Source organism: Phacochoerus africanus, chromosome 14 (genome assembly GCF_016906955.1).
Source record: "Phacochoerus africanus isolate WHEZ1 chromosome 14, ROS_Pafr_v1, whole genome shotgun sequence".
NCBI lineage: Eukaryota > Metazoa > Chordata > Mammalia > Artiodactyla > Suidae > Phacochoerus > Phacochoerus africanus.
The window spans coordinates 59,697,227-59,719,564 of NC_062557.1; the positions used below are offsets into that span (position 1 = coordinate 59,697,227).

Below are 22,338 nucleotides of genomic sequence, written 5' to 3' on the forward strand. Positions count from 1 at the left end.
ATTTTATTCCAGAGTCTAACACAGCCAGGCAGAAAGCAAAGGTTTAAAGTTTTGTGGAAGGAAAAGTAATGTTTTTCTTTGTAAGAAAATATTATTTTTTTCCTGCATGAATTGAGGGGACTGCTATTACCTGATCAGAGTGGCATAATTCATGCGACCTGTGTTTCCCAGCCTGGTCAACTCTAAGGTAGAGTTTTGGGTTCTGAACTCTTAGGACGATACTCGATGCCTGACACGGACAAAGGTCACATCGCTTGCTCTCTGTAGCCCCCTCCCCCCCGCATCTCATCTGCCAGAGCATGCAGTGGCGCATTCTGTTGTGAGAATGCCCGGGCTGTCAAACAGGGAGCAGAACAAAGCCACACCACAACGCAGACGGCAGCTGGTGCCCACTCCTGACCTGCCCCCAGCGGCTCACAGCTGGTGCTCCGATTCCTCTCCTGCTGCAGTCAAGTGACTATGTGTCAAGAAGGCGCAGGGTCCTGGACAAACAGAACAGGGAACATTACATCCCGCGGGGACCACGGTCTTACCCGAAAAGTTGCACAAAGGTCAGCAAGCTGATGAACATTCTGACAGCCACAGCATGTATATTCAGCTTTCCTTTTATTTTAGTTATAAAATGACTGCCTAAACACAACATTTAAGAAAACACACGCACAGTAGTTTTTTATTCCTCCTTTTTTGTTGCGGAAAATAAATAACGGTCACACATTTCATATGCTTGTCTATAAAAGCATTTCTAAAAATGTGACTTACTGGATTTAACAGCATAAACTTTTTGGCTTTTCAACTACAGTATCATAGAGTAGATCATTTTATGAACTTTCAAGCACTTGGGCTCCAGCAACTTTGGAAAAAGGCTGTTTGTGAGCTTAAAAAATCGTAGTCCAAGTTCTTTTTTAAACAGTTAAACTGAACACAACTGGGTGTTAACTTATTTTATTTAGAGGAGATCATAGTTTGCCTTTTAAAAAATACCCCCCCCCCCCAAACACCCAAAAGGACATAAAAAGCTGGCCTATCTTCATAGGAAAGAACGAAAGGAAAGGGACGAGACTCCGTCGGCCGCTGGGAAGCACACCCCGTGGGGCAGGAGCCTCACAGTGCTGGCTCTGGCGGCCCCGGTCTGGCCCGGGAGCTAGCGGGAGGGCGCTCAGTCGTCCACCCCTATGTTTCTGAAAAGGTAGGACATGGACTCCCCGTTGTGAATCCGGCGGATGGCCTCTGAGAGGATCATGCTGATGTCCACCGTTTTGATTTTGGGGCACTGGAGCTTCTGGATTTCATGCGGAACTGTGTTGGTGACCACCACCTACAAACCAAGAGGGAGAAAAACACGAGACGATAAAGCCAAGCGGCCTCCGGCCTGCTCAGAAAATACGATCCGGTCTCACGTCTCTGAGGGCTACTCACAGGAGGACTGCGGGTCTCCCGTGCCTCCGTCTCGTTCCCAGTCTGTGTGAGCGCTACCTGGGTCTCAGGGAAGGGCTGCAAGCCTCATGCCCCCTACGGCAGCTACAGGCCAAAAGCTGGGCCGCAGCAACGCCGGCGAGGCTGTGGAGAAACTGCAGCCCTCGCTTCACTGCTGGTCCCGGCGCCTGGGAACAGCCTGGAGGGTCCTCGAAAGGTGCCACACAATCACCACGTTCTCGGCTGACAGCCGAGAAGCGGGAAAACACGTTCGTCTGAAAACGTGCACGTGCGCGTCCACCACCACGTCCTTCGCAGCAGCCGAAGGGCGGAGAACCACCCAGATCGCCGCCGCCTTCGGAGCAGAGAGCAAAGGCCGCTATACCCACGCCAGCAAACACTCAGTAATCAAAAGGCAGGGGGTGCCAGCACCTGCCACCACCCGGGCGAACTCTCCAAACAGGACGTGAGCAGAAAGAGGCCAGACACCAAGGGCCACGTGGTCCAGGAGGCCGTGCGCACGAAAGGGGCCGACGCGCTAAACCCACGACGGAGGTGGAAAGCAGAGGGCCCTGCTCCCGCGGCGGCGGCGGCGGCGGGAACTGGGAGGGAGTGGAGAGTGACTGGGGGCGGACACAGAACTTCTTCGTGGGGATGGAGAGCTTCCGCGGGTGACCGCGGCAACGGCTGCACGGTTCAGCCTGTGGGCGGACTGAGAAGCACTCGAGGCCATTCCTCAGAGTCACGGTCCTCAGGCCAGCGGACCCTCGGCCCAACTCCAGATGCCACGTCCCGCGGTTTTAAGCACCCAGGGTCAACCTGCGTCTGAGAATATCACATGGAAAATTCCAGAAAGAGAAGATGTCTATGTCTTACATTGTGCGCTGTTCTGAACAGCGTGAGGAACTCTCACTCTGTCTGGGGCACGAACCACCCTGGGTCTGGCAGATCCGGCCCATCTGTTAGTCACTCAGTGACCAGCTCAGCCATCGGATCACAGTGCTCGTGTCCACATAACCCTTCTTTTACTTGAAACTGGCCCCAAAGCGCAAAAGTAACGATGCTGGCAATTCAGATGCACCAAAGAGAAGCTTCTAAGCAAAGAGGTGTATGTTCTTGACTTAAGGAAAGGCTGCTAAGATCTGTGAGGAGGAGTTCTCCGCCCATGAACGTGCGAGGAAGAAATCTGTGCTAGCTCTGCTGCTGCACCTTCAACTGCACGCGTTACAGCCAGAGTGCGGTAAGGACGTAGTGACGAAAAAGGCATTCACCTTGTACAATACGGTTCATTGTGAGTAGTTATTATTGCTCATCTTACTGTGCCTAATTAACAAATTAAACCATCACATATGTGCGCGTACAGGAAAAACCAAACGGCACGCGGGGTTCAGTAGTGACTGTGGTTTCAGGTGTCCACTGGGGGGGCCTCGGAACGTGTCCCCGTGGATGAGGGGGGACTACAGTTTATTTCATTAAGGCTGTTGTTTTAAAAAGGTTTGATAAAAATCAAAAAAGAAAAAGGCATTATCAACATCTACAAATGGAAAAAATGAAAATACTCAGCCTTAAGAAAACAAGGAAAGAAATAATTTTTTTGCTTTTGTTTTTAGGGCCACACCCGTGGCATATGGAGGTTTCCAGGCTAGGGGTCCAATCAGGGCTGCAGCTGCCGGCCGCCACCACAGCCACAGCAACGTGGGATCTGAGCCGTGTCTGCGGCCTCCACCACAGCTCACAGCAACACCGGATCCTTAACCCCCTGAGTGAGGCCAGGGATCGAACCCGCAACCTCATGGATCCTAGTCAGATTCGCTTCCGCTGAGCCACAATGAAAATTCCAGGAAATAATTTTTAAGTTATTATTTACAATGCCTACTCCCTACTTCCAAAATAAGCCTCAGGAAAGCTTCTAATACAAGAATACGTACATACACAATGAGGCTGCTGAAGGAGGCCTAGGCAGTCAGGAAGCAGCCAGAACCAGCGCTAGGGCCGTGACAACCCGGCCTATCCTAATTGCCGTGACGCATTTCCTGCCTGACCTTGCTTGTAACCAGCGCAAAAATGGCAACATGAAGGGTTATGCAAGTCTCCTGGCCCGTAAGAGCATAGTTCGCAAAGGAGAAAAGCTACCCGCTGGTATCACACAGAGAGCTCTGCGGCGCCCACACGCAGCAGCGGGAAGGGCAGCCCCGGCCCCCGGGAGGAGGGGTCCGTTTTCCCTCTCGAGGACCTCCTGAGATGACCCCCCCCCCCTTGAGTGACCCCCCTTAACTCCCCGAGGGTACTCCAGCCACTTCTAACAACAACCACCGCACTGAGATACATTTCGCTACCACGTGAGTCAAGAGCTTTAGGCTTTTCAGAGTGGCGACCAGCGTGTCCCCAGCGTGTCCCCAGACGGCTGCACACCTGTCTCCTCACTCCACCCTTCCCCACAGCCTGGCAACCACCCATCCGCTGTCTTCACAGATGCCTCCTCTGGACATTCTTGTAACTACTTTTCATTAAAAACACAAGAACAACACTTCAAATCCTGAGGCATCCAAGCGCAAGCACCCCCCGCGGCTGCTGCTCGGAAGGTCAGGGACCCGGCCTCGCTCCGCGGCCCCAGCCCGCTGATGCTGCAGTGACGTCTACACCCTGTGGGACGGCACGATCCACTGGCAACTGCACTTTGTCTGTAAGTTCATGTGGAACCCAGCTGAGCCATCGCTTACTGACCCCTCCCTGGCACCCCGGGCGGCCTCCCCGCACACTCCGGCCGCTGGCCTCGGGGTGCTGGCCTCCGCTCCTGCTGCTTTCCTGCTTCCTCTCCCAAGGCCGCGCTGCCCGAGGGGTGGCCCCCAGCAGCCCCTCCACGCGCTCCTTCCGACCTGCCCACACACCGCGGCAGAGGGAACCCCGCCGAGTGCCCCGTGGACAGGCTGCGAGCACTGCCTTGGGCCACGAGTCTCCCACTTACTGCATGAATTCTCCATCCGCTTTGCTGCCTGAGACGCCCTTCTCACCATCCTCGGCTTCCAGAATGCTCTGCCCAGTGGACTGGAGCTGGAGCTGCGCCAGTGAGGCTTTCTGTCTATGCTAAAAGCGCCCTGAACCCTCAGAGACGGCCACGGGACGGGCTCAGCGGGAGCCACTGCGGACAGTGGAAGTCAAAGGGTCTAACCTGAGAGTCCACACCGGGAATACACAGGAAACCGCGCTTCTGCTTCTTAAACGTAAGGAAAACACGACTCGCACATCAACACCCGCCGCCCCCTCGCCCCGCTGGCCTCTGGAACGAGGGAAGGCAGGGCGAGGAAGCCTGGTGGCCTCGCTTCAGCCACCCTGGGAGTGGAGGCGGCTCAGGGGGGTCGCCCCGGGTGCCTCCCGCTCTCTCGCAGCCTCACACCGCGGCGTCCGTGCCAGGGACAGGGCTCGGCTTTCGCGTCAGGCAAACCAGGGTCTAGACCCGAACACTGGGCCTCCTGGCTGGCTGATGCATCCTCGCCCTCCCGCAGGGCTGTGCCCAGCCCCGCCAGGGCCGGCAGGGACCCCGGGCTCTGCTGACCAGCTGCAAGAACGAACGATTCCCCACTGCCGTGGGCAGAAGACGGGGTGAGAGCAGACGTGGGCCGCGGTCAGGACGCGCACACAACCCCCACCACGGACCCACTCTGCCTGCAGAGCAGCTCGCTCCCCACCGGGTCCCGGGACCGCGGGCGGGAGGGGCCCGCGCGGCCCAGCGCGGTTACCTCGTCGATGGCAGACTCCTCAATGAGCCGGGGGGCGTCGGAGGACAGCAGGCCGTGGGTCGCCATCACGAAGATCTTGTAGGCGCCCCTCTCCTTCAGGGTCTCCGCCGCAGCGAGGAAGCTGTCCACGTCATCGATGATGTCGTCCTGGCATCACACAGGCAGCAGAAGACAGAGACACATTTGCGCCAGTGGCTCGGGTCTGGGCCACGGGGAGAAAAGGGTGACACACCTGCTGTCCACGCGACGTGTCCAGACGGCGAGGGGACCGGGCTCCCACGGACGGGACGGTCCCCACAGCCACCTCCGTACCTCCTCGAGGAGCCCTGGGCCTGGTCTCTACATCCTGCCGTCCAGAACTACGCCCTGGCGGGCGGCTGCTCTGGAAACGCTCGCCGAGTGGGGGTCTGACGCATCCCAAAGCGCCGTTCGACGCTTTTGCCTCTAGCGGGTCTTTCCTCTCTCACGGCTACCTGCCCCTATTTTCCAAACTTCTTCTACTAACTGTATGGAATTTTTTTTTTTTTTGGTCTTTTTGCCATTTCTTGGGCCGCTCTCATGGCATATGGAGGTTCCCAGGCTAGGGGTCTAATCGGAGCTACACCTGCCGGCCTACACCACAGCCCCAGCAACGCGGGATCCAAGCCGGGTCTGCGACCTACACCCCAGCGCACGGCAATGCCGGATCCTTAACCCACTGAGCAAGGGCAGGGATCGAACCCGCCACCTCATGGTTCCTAGTCAGGTTCGTTAACCACTGCGCCACGACAGGAACTCCCGGAAAATATTTTTTACATGTATTTTTGTAATGAGAAAAATGATTATTATTTAACAAAATACTCAGACCAGGGCTACTGCTCTCACAGACCACAGCATGAGCCAATGGGAAATAGAGACACTGCTCGCCGGTCTCCTTCCCGACACGGCCTGGGTGGAGGCTGGTCACCGGAAAGACCAGGCTACGATGAGAAGCTGGGAGCTTTCAGGCCCCGCCCCCCGGCTCCTCCAGACAGAGGAGGGGCTGGAAATGGAGCCAATGACCCATCACGCCTCCCTGAGGGGTCCCCACACGGTCCCAGCAGCACAGGGTTCAGGGGCTTCCAGGTGGCTGACTAGGCCACACCCAATGGGTGATGCGTCCCAGCCCCACAGGGAGCCCCCAGACCTCGCCCTGTGCTTCTCTTTCCGTCTGGTGGCTCGTCTATGTCCTTTGCCACTGCCTTTAATAAACCAAAGTGTCCCCTGAGCTCTGGGAGACACTCCAGCAGAGGCTCAGAAACCCACGAGGGGGTCCTGGGGGCCTCCGATTTGCAGCCAAGCTGCCGAATCGTCATGGGCCGCCCGGCAATTTTCAATTTTTGGACCAAAGTGAACCCTTAGCACCAGGCACCAACCAACTTCCGCGAGACGTAGCTGGCCACAGCCGGCCCGCCAGCCACCAGGGCGACAGGGTCAGCGCGGCCGCGGCGGCGGAGGGTACGTACCACGATGATGGCGATCCTGCCTCCCACGTCACCAACGACCGTGATGGGAGGCTTCTCCTTCGGGATCAGCACTGCGCAGAAAGACACACACACCGAGGTTTCTGCATTAAAACTACGCCGAAGCCTTGAGAACGTCAGCAACGTCTTACGATACAGAGACTCCAGGAACGAGGAACAGACGGGAGGGGAACCTCCCCAAGCTGACGAGGGCAACTGGGAAGACGTCGCTGCTGACATCTTACGGGATGGAGGACTCCCCTAAGGTCGGGACTAAGACACGGAGGCCCACTGCCACCCCTGCTCTTCAACAGTGCACCGGGTGTGCTAGCCAGGGCAGTCGGGCAGGAAAAGGAACTGAGAGACAACCAGATTGGAGAGGAAGAAGTAAAATGATCCCACACACAGGAAAACACCACACAATCCACCAAAAGCCACCAACACTAATACACGGATTCATCAAACTTGCCAAGGTACGAGATCAACACCAAAATGAGTTGTGTTGCTATACACTGGCAATGAATAGTCTGAAGTGAAAGCTAAGAAACACAACATCAATAAAAAGAGAGCAAAAGGGAGAGGACGAAATTTCCCCAAGGAGGTAATAGACCTGGAGAGGAAACTGCAATCCCACTAAACGAAATCAAAGCAAACACCTCAGTGGAAAGACACCCACGTCCACGGACCCGAAGACTTCAGACCGTTCAGAGGCAGTGCTCCCCAGGGTGACCCAGGGGCCCGGTGCCTTCCTATCAGAGTCCCAACCACTTCTGCACAGACGACCTGCTCCTGCGATGCACATGGAAGGGCAAGGCACCAAACAGCAGAAGCGGTGCTGTTGAGAATCCAGAAATAAGCCAGACGTCTAGGTCGGCCAATGTCCCCCCGACCCTGATGGAGACGGAATCGGCACACAGCCTTTCCCGTGTTGAAGGTGTACAATCACGATGATCTGGCAGACACACACACACACTCTCTGCCAGATGAAACCCACGGGAAGACTAGTTAACGTTTTCATCAGCTCCCATGATCACGTGTGTGTGTGGGGGGGGACGACACCGAAGGTGTCTCTCTCAGCAACCGTCAGGTACACAGCACGGTACCGTCCGTTATTCCACCGCCCTGGGCGTGACAGCCCCGGCACCTACTCATCTTCCAACCCCAAGGCTGTGCTCGCTGACCAGCATCTCGCGGCCTCCTCCGCGCCAGGCCCTGGCGACCACCATCAGGCTCTCTTCTCCGAGTCGGGCGCCGTCTTTAGCCTCCGGGTCCCAGTGAGATCATCCTCGGCCTGACTGACTTCAATCAGCCTAACATCTATCCGCGTCGTCACAAATGGCGAAAGAGCTCCTCTTTTTCCCCTGTCTTTTAGGGCCACACCCGCGGCACACGGAGGTTCCCAGGCGAGGGGTCTCATCAGAGCTGTAGCTACCGGCCGACGCCAGCGCCGCAGCAACGCCAGATCTAAGCCGTGTGTGCGACCTACACCACAGCTCACGGCGACTCGGGATCCTTAAACCCACGGAGCGAGGCCAGGGATCAAACCTGCATCCTCACGGGTGCCAGTCACATTCCTTTCCGCTGAGCCACGACGGGAACTCTGAGATTTTCTTTTTTTTTTCTTTTTAGGGCCACAGGTGCAGCATATGGAAGTTTCCCAGGCTGGGGGCCAAATGTGGCCCCCAGCCACAACTGTGGCTACACAATAGCCACAGCAACGCCAGATCCAAGCCTCGTCTATGACCCACACCACGGCTTGCGGCAACACCAGATCCTTAATGCACTGAGCGAGGCCAGGAATCGAACCCATGTCCTCAAGACACTAGTCAGGTTCTTGACCTGCTGAGCCATGACGGGAATGCTATGACTTCCTTCTTTTTACAGCTGAATAACCTTCCACTATATACACACATTTTCCTTCTCCACTCATTTTTAACAAGTGTGTCAAGACCATTCAATGGGGAAGGAATGTTTTTTCAACAATGGTGCTCGGACAAGTGGCTACCCGCATGCCAAAGAGTGAGTCTGGACTCTTCTCACAACATGATGGATCAAAGACCTAAGACAGGAGCTAAAACTATAAACCTGAGTGCAAAAAACAGGAACACATCTTCACAAACTTGGATCTGGCAGGAATTCTTAGATATGACTCCATAAGACAAGCAACAAATAAATAAACTGGACCTTATCAAAATTAAAAACTTCTGTACATCAAAGGACCCTGTCAAGAAAGTGAAAAGACAACCTACAGAATGGAAAAAAATAATTGCGTATCATGTATCTGACAAGGGACTAGTGTTCAGAACACATAAAAAACTCTTACAGGAGTTCCCGTCGTGGCTCAGCAGAAAGGAATCTGACTAGTATCCATGAGGAGGCAGGTTCGATTCCTGGCCCTGCTCAGTGGGTTAAGGATCCAGTGTTGCCATAAGCTGTGGTGTAGGCTGCAGACATCGCTCGGATCTGGCGTTGCTGTGGCTGTGGCCAGTGGCTACAGCTCCGATTCAACCCCCAGCCTGGGAACCCCCATGTGGCCCTAAAAAGACAAAAAAAAAAAAAAGAAGAAGAAACCAAAAACAAAACTCGTAACTCAACACAAGAGAAATAACCCATTTTTAAAAATGGGCAAATGGAGCTCCCACTATGGGGAGCCATCTCAGGAGCCACTGGGACGTGGGTTCAGTTCCCGGCCTGGTACAGCTAAGGATCCGGCATTGCTGCAGCTATGGCTTAGGTCGAAACTGTGCTTCTGATGTGATCCCTGGCCCGGGAGCTCCACATACCTCATGGCAGCCAAAAATGACCAAAAAAAAAAAAGGCAAAGGATTTGAAGAGACATTTCTCCAAAGACACAGCAAGCACATGCAAAGCTGCTCCAGGTCATCAGCCATGTGGGAAACGCAAATCAAAGCAACAGTCAAGGGGCTCCCACTGTGTCTCAGCGGGTTAGGACCCAACATAGTCTCCGTGAGGATGTGGGTCCAACCCCCGGCCTCGCGCAGGGCAGCTCGGGTGCGGTGCTGCCACGGCTGTGGCCCAGGCAGGCAGGCGCAGCTCGCGTTCCACCCCCAGCCCGGGAGCTTCCACTGCTGAGGGGCAGCGGTAAAAAAGGAAAGAGCCCTACGGGAGGCACCGCTTCCCTTTTATTACAGGAAGACTGTGATGGAAAAAATCAGAAATCAAGCATTGGTAAGGACGTGGGGAGAGTGGACTCTTTACACTTGGCGGGCAGGAACGTAAGAGGGTGCAGCTGCTTTTGGAAAACAGTTTGGTGGCTCCTTAAACGGCTAAAATTACCATGTGATCTAGCGATTCCGATGCTAGGACCAGACCCTGGAGAAATGAAATCACATGTCCGCAGAAGCTTGTACAGGAGTGCACACAGCAGCATTACAGCCACAAGGCAGGACAGACAACACCCGCCAGCAGACCAGTGGGTAACAAGGCTGTGGGACCGTGGAGTATTACCCATCCATCAAAGGAATGAAGTTCTGATACTTGCAGCAACTGGATACAAAAGACAACCTACTGTTTGCGTCCGTCCTGGCTTCTCATGGGACGGCCAGCAGACTGGTGGCTGCCAGGGGCTGGGGGAGGGGGCAGGGCAGTGACTGCTTAGCCCTCGTACTGACAATCAAAAACGTCCCGGGGACAAAAGAGAAATCCCTGGCGCACTCGCTCTAAGTGATTCTGCACCCAGCATCTTCATGGGTCTCGCCTCGGGCAGCCCGCTTCTAAGAGGCGTCACAAGGGCCCTTGTCCCACCCAGGCCGCAGCGGGCGTCATCTGTCTGTAGCGACTTAAAGCCAGGAAGAGAAGTCATTCACACCCTCGGCCTGGCGCCCGAGGCGGCACTTACTGGGGATCTCCAGGCTGGGGTGGATGGCCGCGGCGCTCCTGACCATGGGCGGCGAGTGCCGGCCGTCCACCAGGTCCGACTCCGCGTCCTGCGCTTCTCCGTGAATCACCGCGATGCCCAGCCGCAGCCGCTCGGCGAAGGACTGTGCCCTGGAGGGAGCGAGACGCAGGTCCCCGTCACTAAGCCCGCTCTGTTATCGTCTAGGAAGAAGGACTAGGGACAGGTGACAGAAAAAGGCGAGTGAGAGCATCTCAGACTCAGGCGCCAGGCTGAGGGCAGAGGCCCCAGGGATGGACAGCGGGGAGGGCAGCGGGCGTCCGCTCGGCCTCCGCCTCCTCACGTGCAACTGCCAACTCCGCGCCTCTACCTGGTGAACAGCGAGAACCAACCGCACGGGATGCAGCGCCCCAGCGAGTCACCGGGCCCTCATGAAGCGAGACGACGTCGTGCAGCCACGGGCACAGCCACGTCCATGAAAATCTCTGCCACTGCCCGACGCTGCCGGTGCGCCTTAGCAATTTCTCCTTCTAGATCAGCAAGCTGTGACCTGCCTTCTGTCACCTGTTGTTTTTTTTTAACCTTTTCTAGAATCTGCCAAGCGGAACCGGAGTCTGCAGTCCCTTCCCATCTTCCTTGGTTCGCTCAGCTTCACCCGCTGGATTCAACCACATCACACGCGCATCTGCAGCCGGTGGTGCGGGCCCAGCAGCATCCGTCCACTGACGTGCTGCGTCCAGTTGTTACAAAACTGTTACAGACACTCGGGCGCAAACCTGTCCGGATGCACGCCTGCTCTTCTTCTGGATAAATACCTGGGAGTGGAATGGCTGCACCACCCGTTACGCGTGTGTTTGGTTCTTGAAAAAACCACCCGACTGCCTGCAACGCGGTGGTTCCGCCGTCTCGCCCCGCACTCCCACGGGCCTGTGCGAGCTCCGGCCCCTCCGCGGCCCCTCCGGCTCGGGCTGTCGCCTCCGAGGATCCATCCGGGGGGCGCAGTGCTTCACCGCGGCTTCAACGTGGATGCACCTCTCTGGACAAACGGTGGTGGCCATTGTTTGATGTATTTATTTGCCACCCACGTATATTCTTTAGTAAAGAGTCTGTTCTTCTCCTGCCAGTTTTTTTTTTTTTTTAAGTTTGGAGAATTCTTTATATATTCTGAATAGAAGTCTTTTATTGGATATATGCTTTACAAATATTTTTCTCCCCATCTGTTCCTTTTCCTGCTATTCTCTTAATCTTGTCTTCTGAAGAGCTGTTTTAATTTTGATGACGTCCAATTTAACAATTTTTTCCTATGAATTGTGCTGTGGATGTTATATTTAAGGCATCTTTGCCTAAACCAAGGTCCCAAAGACTTCCTCTTAGGTTCTCCTCTAGAAGTTTCATAGTTTCAGCTTTTACATTTAGGTATATGATTTTTTTTTTTTTTTTTTTAGGGCTGCACCCGTGGCATATGGAGGTTCCCAGGCTAAGGGTCTAAACAGAGCTGTAGCCACCAGCCTATGCCAGAGCCACAGCAACACAGGATCCAAGCCATGTTGCGACCTACACCACAGCTCACGGCAACGCCGGATCCTTAACTCACCGAGTGAGGCCATGGATTGAACCGGCAACCTTGTGGTTCCTAGTCAGATTCGTTTCCACTGTGCCATGACGGGAACTCCAGGTATACCATTTATTTAAAGTTGATTTTTGTGCACGATATGAGATTTGGCTCAAAATTCATTATTTTGCACACAAACATCCAAATAGTCCAACACCATTTGTTGGGAAAAAAAACACCCTTTTTCCATTAAATTGCCTTTGTATATTTGAGAAAATCAGTATTCCAAATGCCTAAGGGTTTATTTTTAGATTCTCTATTCTGTTCCATTGATTTACTTTTCTGTCTTTAATCCACTATCACACAATCATACTTGCTTTAGCTTTGTAATAGTTTTCTTGCCTTCTTTAAAAAAAAATTCATTATAGTTGTTTTACAACGCTCTGTCAATTTCTGCCATAAAGCGACCCACTTGTACACGTGCACACATTCTTTTTCTCACATTCTGTACGTTCTTCCCCAAGAGGCTGGCTAGCTCCCCGTGCTCACTGCTCACCCTCTAGGTGTCCCAGCGTGCACCTACCACCCCCGAACTCGCGGTCCTTCCCGCTGCCTCTCCCTCCCCCGGGACAGGTTTTCAGTTCAGGTAGCATTAGATCTCTCAACTTTGTCCCCCTTTTTCCAAGACTTTTCTTTTCTTTTTCTTTTTTTTTTTCTTTTGTCTTTGTTGTTGTTGTTGCTATTTCTTGGGCCGCTCCCGCGGCATATGGAGATTCCCAGGCTAGGGGTTGAATCCGAGCTGTAGCCACCGGCCTACGCCAGAGCCACAGCAACGCGGGATCCGAGCCGCGTCTGCAACCTACACCACAGCTCACGGCAACGCCGGATCGTTAACCCACTGAGCAAGGGCAGGGACCGAACCCGCAACCTCATGGTTCCTAGTCGGATTCGTTAACCACTGCGCCACGACGGGAACTCCCCCAAGATTTTTCTTTTCTTTTTCATTTTTTTGCTATTCTCGTTTCTTTGTGTGTCCATGTGAATTTTACAATCAACCTGTCAAATTTTATTTTTAAAAAAGCCTGCTGACATTGTACTGGGAAGCTGTCCATTCCATAGATCAACGTAGGGAAAAATGTTCCCTCAAAGTACTGAGGCTTTCAAGCCACGAACACAGTACATTTCTCCATACACTTAGGTCTTCAGTTTCTCTCAGCAATGTTTTTTATTTCTCAGTATACACGTCTTGAACACCCTAGGTTTATCCCTACGTGTTTGACTTAATTTGATGCCATTTGGTTTTCTTTTTTTAATTTTAATTTACAATAGTTCATTGCTAGTATAGAGGCAACTGATTCTGTAGAGTGATCTTATATCCTGCAACTCTGCTAAACTGACTTATTAGCACTAACAGCGTTTTTATAGATTTCATCAGATTTGTCTACATAAAGAATCATGCCACCTGCGAATCAGGCCTGTTTTGAAGTGGTGCTGGCAAAACTGGACGGCTGCATGTAAATCAATGGAACTAGAATACACCCTCAAACCATGCACAAAAATAAACTCAAAATAGCTTAAAAACTTTTGACATAAGATACCATAAAACTCCTAGAAGCGAACACGGGCAAAACATTTCCTGCCATCAACCGTACAAATGTTTTCTTAGGTCAGCCTCCCAAGGCAATAGGAATAAAAACAAAAATAAACCAATGGGACCTAATCAAACTGACAAGCTTTTGCACAACAAAGGAAACCATAAAAATAAAAAACAAACAAAACCCTGAAAAGATGACCCACAAAATGGGAGAAAATAGTTGCAAAAGATGCTGCCAACAAGGGCTTAATCTCCAAAATATACAAACAACTTGCACAATTCAATAGCAAAAAAAATAAACAACCCAATCAAAAAATGGGCAGAAGACCTAAATAGACATTTCTCCAAAGACAACACATGGACGGCCAACAGACACGTGAAAAAATGCTCAACATCGCTAATTATGAGAAATGCAAATCAAGACGACAATGAGGTACCACCTCACACTGGTCAGAACGGCCGTCGTCAATAGGTCCACAAATAACACATGCTGGAGGGTGTGGAGAAAAGGGAGCCTCCTGCACTGCTGCTGGGAGTGGCAACTGGCACAACCCCTGTGGAGAACAGTGTAGTGGGGAGGGGTCCTCAGGAAACTAGACACAGAAGCACCATGTGATCTGACAATCCCACCCCAGACATACATCCAGACAGAAGTACAGTTCAAAACGACACAGGCACCCGTGCCTTCCTGGAAGCACTATGCACAACAGCCAAGACACGGAAGCAACCTAAATGTCCATCGACAGAGGGGGAAAAAGAGGTGGGACACATGCACCGTGGAATAGTACTCAGCCATTAAAAAAGAACAAACTAATGCTATTTGCTGCAACATGGATGCAACTAGAAAGTCTCACACTTAATGAAGTCAGTCAGAAAGAGGAAGACAAATACCAGAGGGGAGCAGTTATATCTGGAACCCAAAGCACAGACGCACCATCGCCAGAACGGAAACAGAACAGACTGTGGTTGCCGAGGGGGAGGGAAGGGGTGGGATGGACTTAACAGATGCAAACTAGCACATTTAGAATGGACCGACAGTGAGGCCCTGCCTACGTGCAGCACAGAGAACTACATCCAATGAGAAAAAGAACGCACGCACATGCACGACCGGGTCACTTTGCTGCACAGAAGCTGACAGAACCCCGTAAACCAACTATACTTAAAACTTCTTAAAAGGCCTGTTTTCCTTGTCACACTGGATTCCTTTTTGTTTAGCCTCCGGGATGCGGTAGTGAACACAAGGGGGAAGCAAACCCCCTGGTGCTGGTCCTGATCTGAGGTCGCACTGCTGCCTCCCCGGAGAGCGTCCGCTTCGCCCCCAGTGGCCGGCGCAGCACACACGACCCGAGCGAGGATGAAGTGGAGGCCAAGTCCGCTTCAACCACGCGGGGCCCCAGCCAAGTCCCGCAGTCCTTGCTGGCGTGGACTCGCCCTAAGCTTCCTTACACGGCCTCCAGCTCAATCATCTGGGCCAGTTTCTGCACCTCCCTGGGGTGGGGTGGGGGTCCTCCCACCTGAGAAAGAGACTTGGGGAGCACGCTGGTGAGTCCCCCGATCTCTTCCGCCTCATCGCCCCAGACTTGCAGCTGCCCAAACCAAAGCCTGCTCTCCAGTCGAGGGACCAGGGGTGGCTCACAAGTCAGGAAACTTTAAGACAAAAACTGCCCACTCCAGGCCAACACTACAGGCTTGGGGGGGTCGGGGGGGGGCGCAGATGCAAAGAGTAGTTCAGTTTGGAGTATGTTAAATTGGGTGTCCCTCAAACACGGAAACAAAGACTCTCAACTCTAGGCACCCATCCACGCGAAATGAGCGCACACGTCAAGAGACACCCGTACACCCACCGCTGTACACCAACGCCCACAGCAGCGCCACTCGCAGCAGGCAACGGGCGGAAACAAGGCAAGTGTCCACCCGTGGATGACTGCACAGAGCACAGTCCATCCGTACAGCGGAATATGATTCAGCAATAAAAAGGAATGATATCACTTATAACTGGAATCTAATATCCAGCACAAATGAACATCTCCTCAGAAAAGAAAATCATGGACTTGGAGAAGAGACGTGTGGCTGCCTGATGGGAGGGGGAGGGAGTGGGAGGGATCGGGAGTTTGGGCTCATCAGACACAACTTAGAATAGATTTACAAGGAGATCCTGCTGAGTAGCATTGAGAACTTTGTCTAGATACTCATGTTGCAACAGAAGAAAGGGTGGGGGAAAAAATGTAATTGTAATGTATACATGTAAGGATAACCTGACCCCCTTGCTGTACAGTGGGAAAATTAAAAAAAAGGAATGAATCCCCGATACCCGCTACAACGTGGATGAAACTGCAAAGAGGAGGCTGAGTGAAAGAAAGCAGACACAGCGGGCCACATGCTGTGTGACACTGGCACAGGCAAAGTCAGAGACAGAAAGCAGATGCGTCGCTGCCAGGGCCTGGGGCCGGAGGGGCGGGAGAGCGGGCACTTGGCGAGCAGAGAGCTGGTGGCTGCATGACGCCGTGAACGCCCCCGTGCTGTGAGCTACGGACTTTAAAAAAGCTTAACTGTACGTTGGGTGATTTTCGACCTAATTTTTAAAAAACTGTGTCTATCAGAGAAAACCAAACTGCTAAATTAAAACGACTTCAGCCTTTGCGCGAGCGTCTGGAAAGTCTGTTTGGAGCGTCTCTGTTCCCACACGGGCCCCGTTTCCTGTCTCCATCCAGTGGACAGAAGCAGGCTCCCATCTGAGCTCTTCTGAAGGAAGCCTGGGCACAGCCCTGGCTGATTGGGAGGCTGGCTCTCCGAACACGGCGACCTCATGGTTTCGTCACGAATGCCACCCTCGTTTTGTAAAGGGAAACCACTGCTCCGTGACACCGCAACGTCGACGGCTTACAACGCGGAAGCCGCCCCCCACCCTTCAACGCTGGGGACCGCGGCCCAGGATGGAGGCGCCTCTGCTTTCCTTCCCTCCATGGCACTCAACGAGGACCCAGGGAGCAAGGGTATTCAAGGCACTTGAGCGTGGGAGGGTGTTTTGGTTTTGGGGGCCACACCTGCGGCATATGGAGGTTCCCAGGCCAGGGGTCGAATCAGAGCTACAGCTGCCGGCCTCCACCACAGCCACGCCAGATCTGAGCAGCGTCTGCGACCTACACCACAGCTCACGGCCACACTGGATCCTTCACCCGCTGAGGGAGGCCAGGGATCGAACCCCCACCCTCAGGGATCGCAGTCAGGTCTGTTACCACTGAGCCATGACCCGAACTCCCAGGAGGTTTTTTTAAAAAGACCTCTTTAAAGGAAAACGCTTTCGTTCCTATGATTTTGTTCTTTCCCTGCCCAGGGGAGCAGCTTCTCCAAGACGCACGGGTGCAGGCAGCCCTTGCTTCGCGTGCTCCGCGGAACCCTGCCTCCGCGAGGCCAAGGTTGGGGCAGGCCTGTCACAGCTCCATCGGTGCCTTCCTCCAACAGCATTTGCTTCCTTTGTGTCTCTGTGTCACATTTTGCTAATTCTCACAGCTTCTCAAGCTTTTTCACGATTATTATTATGCATTTTTACAGTGGTCATGGTCACCGATTTTGATGCAGAAAGACTGTGACTTGCTGAAGTGACATCGTTTTTAGGAATACGGTATTTTTACGGTCTGTATGATGTTTTAAATACATGATGCTCTTACAGACGCCACAGATCACAGCACGGTGTGAACAGAACTTGCATGTGCAAGGGGAGAGCCAAACACTTGCGTGACTCGCTTCATAAGAGGGTCTGGAACCCGCCCCCATCCTCTCCACCCAAACCCAGCCGGAAGGTCTGTATCGCTGGCTCAGCGATGACTCCAGGCTTCGTGTAACTCGCGGCACGGCCCCGTTTGCATACCTCGTGGTGGTTAAGTTTTGTGAAATGTCACCTTTTAACACATACCCATCGGTGACCTCTTGGCTGAACATACTTCTGTTAATAAATCACCGCGCTCTCTGAATAACAGCCAGTAAACAACCTCAAACTACAGTCTCTGGTGTTTTAAATGTCAGACGAGAAGGTGAACAACGAGGGTTCCCCAGACCCGCACGGCTTCCGCCACAAAAGGGCCGTCGCAGACGGGGACCCAGCAGGGAGGGGCATAAATGCTCCCTCAAGAGATGGAGCCCGCGGACGACCTTTCCGGCGACCCGTCGGCAGAGTGAAAATAAGGGGCCCCCTGGGTCCCAGGATCCAGAGCTCCCGGGACTCCGCAGGGCTGGGCCCGGGCACGGCTCTGGGGCGCCTCCCGAGCCCCCACCTACCTCTTGGCCGAGGCTGGAGACTTGGCCACGATCACCGCATTCCTGTAGTCCGGGATCTGAGACAGAGGAGAGGCGGGGTTACTGCCAGGCCCCCCCAGGCCCTTCCCAGCAGCATGCGACAATGCGCAACAATGACCATCCCAGCGGATTCGAGGACGGCATCCGGGCACGTTCAAGTGTTCCAAGAGAGAAGGGATGCAACGTAAATTTCGTCTTTGGAAAACGAAGCAATGCCTACTTAGGGGGGAAAAAACCCAACCATTACCATGAATCTTAGAGCGTTAAGAGTGGGGCTAATGAGTCGTTAGCTCCCCTCTACAGGGCAGCACGTCAGCGGGAAAGTGAACCCCAGGTTCTGCAGTTTCACCACGCAACCTGCACCCCAGGGAACCGTCAAGTTCCAAACCAGGAACTGCCGCTTCGGTGCCTCGGTCGCGGCGCCGTGGGGAAGGCAGCGTGTCCAAGGGGTCAGCCCAGCCCTGCCTGGCGGCAGAGGTTCGAGCCCCTGGGGGATGACCGAAGCACCGGTCTGCTCTGCCGTCTCCCTCTGACCACCTGAGGCGGCCCGGGCTCGGGGTCAGGACGCGGGACGCAGCCATCCTCAGCGTCTGAGTTCAGGGGACAGGGCTACTGTCGGGGGAACGGCAGTTTGTTGTTTCTGGTTTCATCTTGGCAATATTTTCAAATTACGTTCTTGAAATTTAATCACTTCATTAAATCATATTATCTCATTCAAATATATGCCCATGGGTTTTTTTTTCTCACAATTACCTAAATCAATGAATTTTCATAAAAGTGCTCCATAACACCCAGCCTCTGCACAACGCCTGGCACCTCAGAAGCACGAAATAATACGTAATAAGCAAACAACGACAAAAAACCGGATACCTTCGAAGTTGGCTCTGTCACAGATACATCCAGGAGAACTACGCAGATGCGGTGTCTCTACACCTCATACATCCACACACACCAAAGCCCAACTCAGCCAACGCCATCAGCAAGTTAAGGCAGCCAAAGACACTTCCACTGAGGAATTCCATTAGGAATCAGGAATTCAGCAGGAATGCCGATTTTCGCAGGAAGTCTTTCTCAACTACTTTAGGCACTTCCTTTCCTTATCAAACATCATCGAATAGCACCAAACCCAAAGGAAGAAACAAGCGAAAAACGGTTAAGAAACGGAAAAAAAAAAAGGAAACTTTGAAAGAAAGGACTCTTTAATAAAAACAAGTCTATTTCCTCTGAAGTCGTCAAAAGAGGAAATTACACACATAATGAAAGAAAAAGGTGTTAGGAAAAAGACTCAAAAACAAATCTAGAAGGTGGACGTTACCGTGGTCCAAATAAGAAACTCAGTGGCTGGCTGGCTGGCGGGCAGGGTGGACAGAGCTCAAACACCAACGTGGCCAAGATCAAGGCACGGAACTCCCCACCATGCAGCACCCAAGACCATAAGACTTGCTCAACAAGGTACAGACGCAATCCGAGATCTTCCCAGAGGAAAGGAAGAAACAGAGGGGTTAATACTCAAATTACAGGAAACAAGATCCACAGAAAATGAAAGGGACCCACTGAGCATCTAGAGACATGAAGAGACAAGAGAGCCACCTGGACGGAGAAAACACTATTTTGTAAGGGAAACTGTTCCAGCGTAAATGAATACAGAGAGCTGCACTTTCTGTCATTATCTATCAAAGTATTAAAACTGTAGGTCATTTTTGGGGTTCCCATTATGGCTCAGGGGTAATGAACCCAACTAGTATCCATGAAGACACAGGTTCCATCCCTGGCCTCACTCCGTGGGCTAAGGATCCGGCGTTGCTGTGGCTGTGATGTAGGCTGGTGGCCACAGCTCCAACTAGACCCCTAGCCTGGGAACCTCCATATGCCACGGGTGTGACCCCGGAAAAGACAAAAAGACCAAAAAGAAAAAAGGCAGACCTAAGCATTTCCAGTGTAGCATTACTTAAATATTTTTGAAAGTATTTCCTTTAATTGTTAATCAACTATTATAAAAATTTTTTTAATTTCCTTTAAAAGAGTGAAAAATAAAAAACCTAATATCCAAGCAAGAGGGAAATGGTTGAAAAACCTGTGGCTCATTTAAACTCGTGCTGCACACCTGTAACCTGTGGGCCCTTTAAACTGTGCTTCACGTGTGTAACAGGTAGCTGTTTAAACTTAATTAAGCTGAAATAAAACGAAGGCTCAGTTCTCCAGTCGCAGCAGGCACGTTTCAAGGACCCAGCAGGCACATGCGGCCAGGGCTAGAGGCTGCCATGCTGACAGCAGACGGGCCTTTTTCACTATCACAGAAAGTTCTACTGAATACGGTTGATCTACCCTTGGGAATACCAGGGAGTTCCCGTCGTGCTCAGAGGAAATGAATCTGATACCCACGAGGACACGGGTTCGATCCCTGGCCCCGCTCGGTGGGTTAAGGATCCGGTGTTCCCGTGAGCTGTGGCGTAGGTCGGAGACAAGGCTCAGACCTGGTGTTGCTGTGACTGTGGTGTAGACGGGCAGCTACGGCTCCGATTAGACCCCTGGCCTGTGAACCTCCATATGCCACGGGTGCAGCCCTAGAAAAAATAAAATTAAAATTAAAAAACGACCTTGGGATACTCTGCAGCAGTTATGAAGAAAGAAGTTGTCTTGTGCATCTGAGCCGGGAAAGACCTCCAGGCACCAGACACCCCAAGGGAAAGGAAGAACGCTGCACAACGACACGAACCGTGTAGTAACGGCTTCCTTTCGTCGTTGCTGTTTTCCAAAAAGCACCCACGAAGCAGCATCTCTGACTGTGTATGAAGACGGGAGGTCAAGTCAAAGAGAAGCTCCAGAGGATTCAGAACACAAGGCAGGCTGGTGGCCGGGCCGGGCTGCAGTCCAGGGGGCTGGCCGCTTCCTCACCACTGCGAGTCACCACGCGCCCAGGGCCTTCCCCCAACACACGCTTTCGCCTCTCAATTTCAGAAGATAACTCTCATTACCAAGTGGAGGGGAAAACACCGCACAGGCCAGGCACGTCTGACTTCGAAACTCTTGAGCAACTGCCCCTGAACCACCACGGGAAAACGCCACCGGCGCCGCCGTGGGACCGCGAAGACTCCGACTGCCCGACAGCCAGGCTCCCCCGCCGCAGCCCTGCCTGCGTCCTGCTGCGCGTTCCCGAGAGCGCGAGAGGGAGACGGTACAGAGACACCAGGACGGGCACAGTGCGGACAAAAGCACCGCGGAGTCGGCAGCACCTTCCAAGTGCCCGCTTCAGAGGCTGGCGGACGGCATCTCCCAGGCAGCCTCGGCTTCCTGACTGCCGTGGAAAGTCCTGCTGCAGACCAGGGCTCACCAGGACTATCGCGGCACCCCTCCGTCATTTTTAAAACACGAGCCCTGCCTTTCGTCAGTACCCCACCTCTCTGGGGTCCTATTTTCATCTCCCCACAACCTGGGCGTCTCTGGCTCAGCGCTGCCTCACAGCCGCTTGCATTTTCACCCCTTGGCGTGAAGGCAGCCTCGGCGTTCAGGTCAGGCTTCGAGTCACATGAGCCACAGGCACTGTCGGCTCCCTGTGGGCTGGTGGCCCTGCCGTTTGAGGCGCCTCCAGAGTGAGCTAGTGTCACCGCACATGCGGAAAGGCCCAGGAGGGGGCGGCAGGAGAGAGCTGCCTGCTCAGGAAGCCATGGTCATCCCCGGAGCAAGGCCCGCAAGGCCCTCTTCTTCCGCAAGGCCACCAGCCAGGTGCTTCCTGGGACCCAGAGAGGAAGGCTCCGCCAGCAGGCGAGGCGAGGCAGCAGCCACCCCGAAAAGGAAGTGAGCTCCGAGAGCCGGGACAGGACCTACGGACCTGTCCCCCGACTGCCCCATTCTTCCCAGAACCAGACCGTCCCCCGCCCCCCGCAGGCCCGCCTCGGCCTTCTCTGTCCTCCCGGGGGACAGCAGCTGGACCCCCTCTCTCAATGGGGAGTCTGGCTCAGGTCCCTGACATTGACACCGCTTGTCCTGGAGTTTGTACGTTTCTTTCCAACACCTTTAGAAAACAAGTAGCATACTTTCTAGTCTTCCCTTTCAACAACGCTCAGGCCGAGTGCCCTGGGGAGGCCTGCGGGAGCCTCCAGAGGAAGGGGAAGCCTGCACTCTGGGTGCGGAAGGTGCTCGGAAATCCACGCGGGGCCGCCTTCTCGGTGGTGGAGGAAGACGTCTACAGAAAAGGCATCAAGGGGAGAACAACCCATGCGAGGAAAACGGCTCCCGATAAAGCGGAAGAACTAAGCGCGTCACACGCTAACCTTTCAAAAGGCTTCCTAACTAGTGAGTCACCAAAGGGCTGTGACGCCAAAGAATAACGCACGAAACGATGTTAGAACTACGTAGCTCCGACCGATGACTGCCTACGTCTGACCTGTTCCAGGAGCACGAGGGGCTCAAAA

The 22,338-nt window shown here is 53.4% G+C and overlaps 1 protein-coding gene across 6 annotated transcripts in view; it reads right to left on the minus strand.

Annotated features, from left to right (window-relative positions):
• Nucleotides 1–589: 589 nt before the first annotated feature.
• PRPSAP2 (phosphoribosyl pyrophosphate synthetase associated protein 2) overlaps nucleotides 590–22,338 on the minus strand; it is a 38,531-nt gene continuing 16,782 nt past the window's right edge. For 3 of the 6 annotated variants that reach the window (XM_047758483.1, XM_047758479.1, XM_047758478.1), the window contains 5 exons: nucleotides 17,909–17,964; nucleotides 10,491–10,639; nucleotides 6,635–6,705; nucleotides 5,151–5,297; nucleotides 1,417–1,768 (listed from right to left, as the gene is read on the minus strand). In XM_047758483.1, coding sequence (XP_047614439.1) covers nucleotides 1,583–1,768; nucleotides 5,151–5,297; nucleotides 6,635–6,705; nucleotides 10,491–10,639; nucleotides 17,909–17,964 — 609 coding nt within the window. In that variant the 3' untranslated portion in view covers nucleotides 1,417–1,582. The other 3 variants (XR_007131930.1, XM_047758480.1, XM_047758482.1) reach the window with 3 other exon arrangements.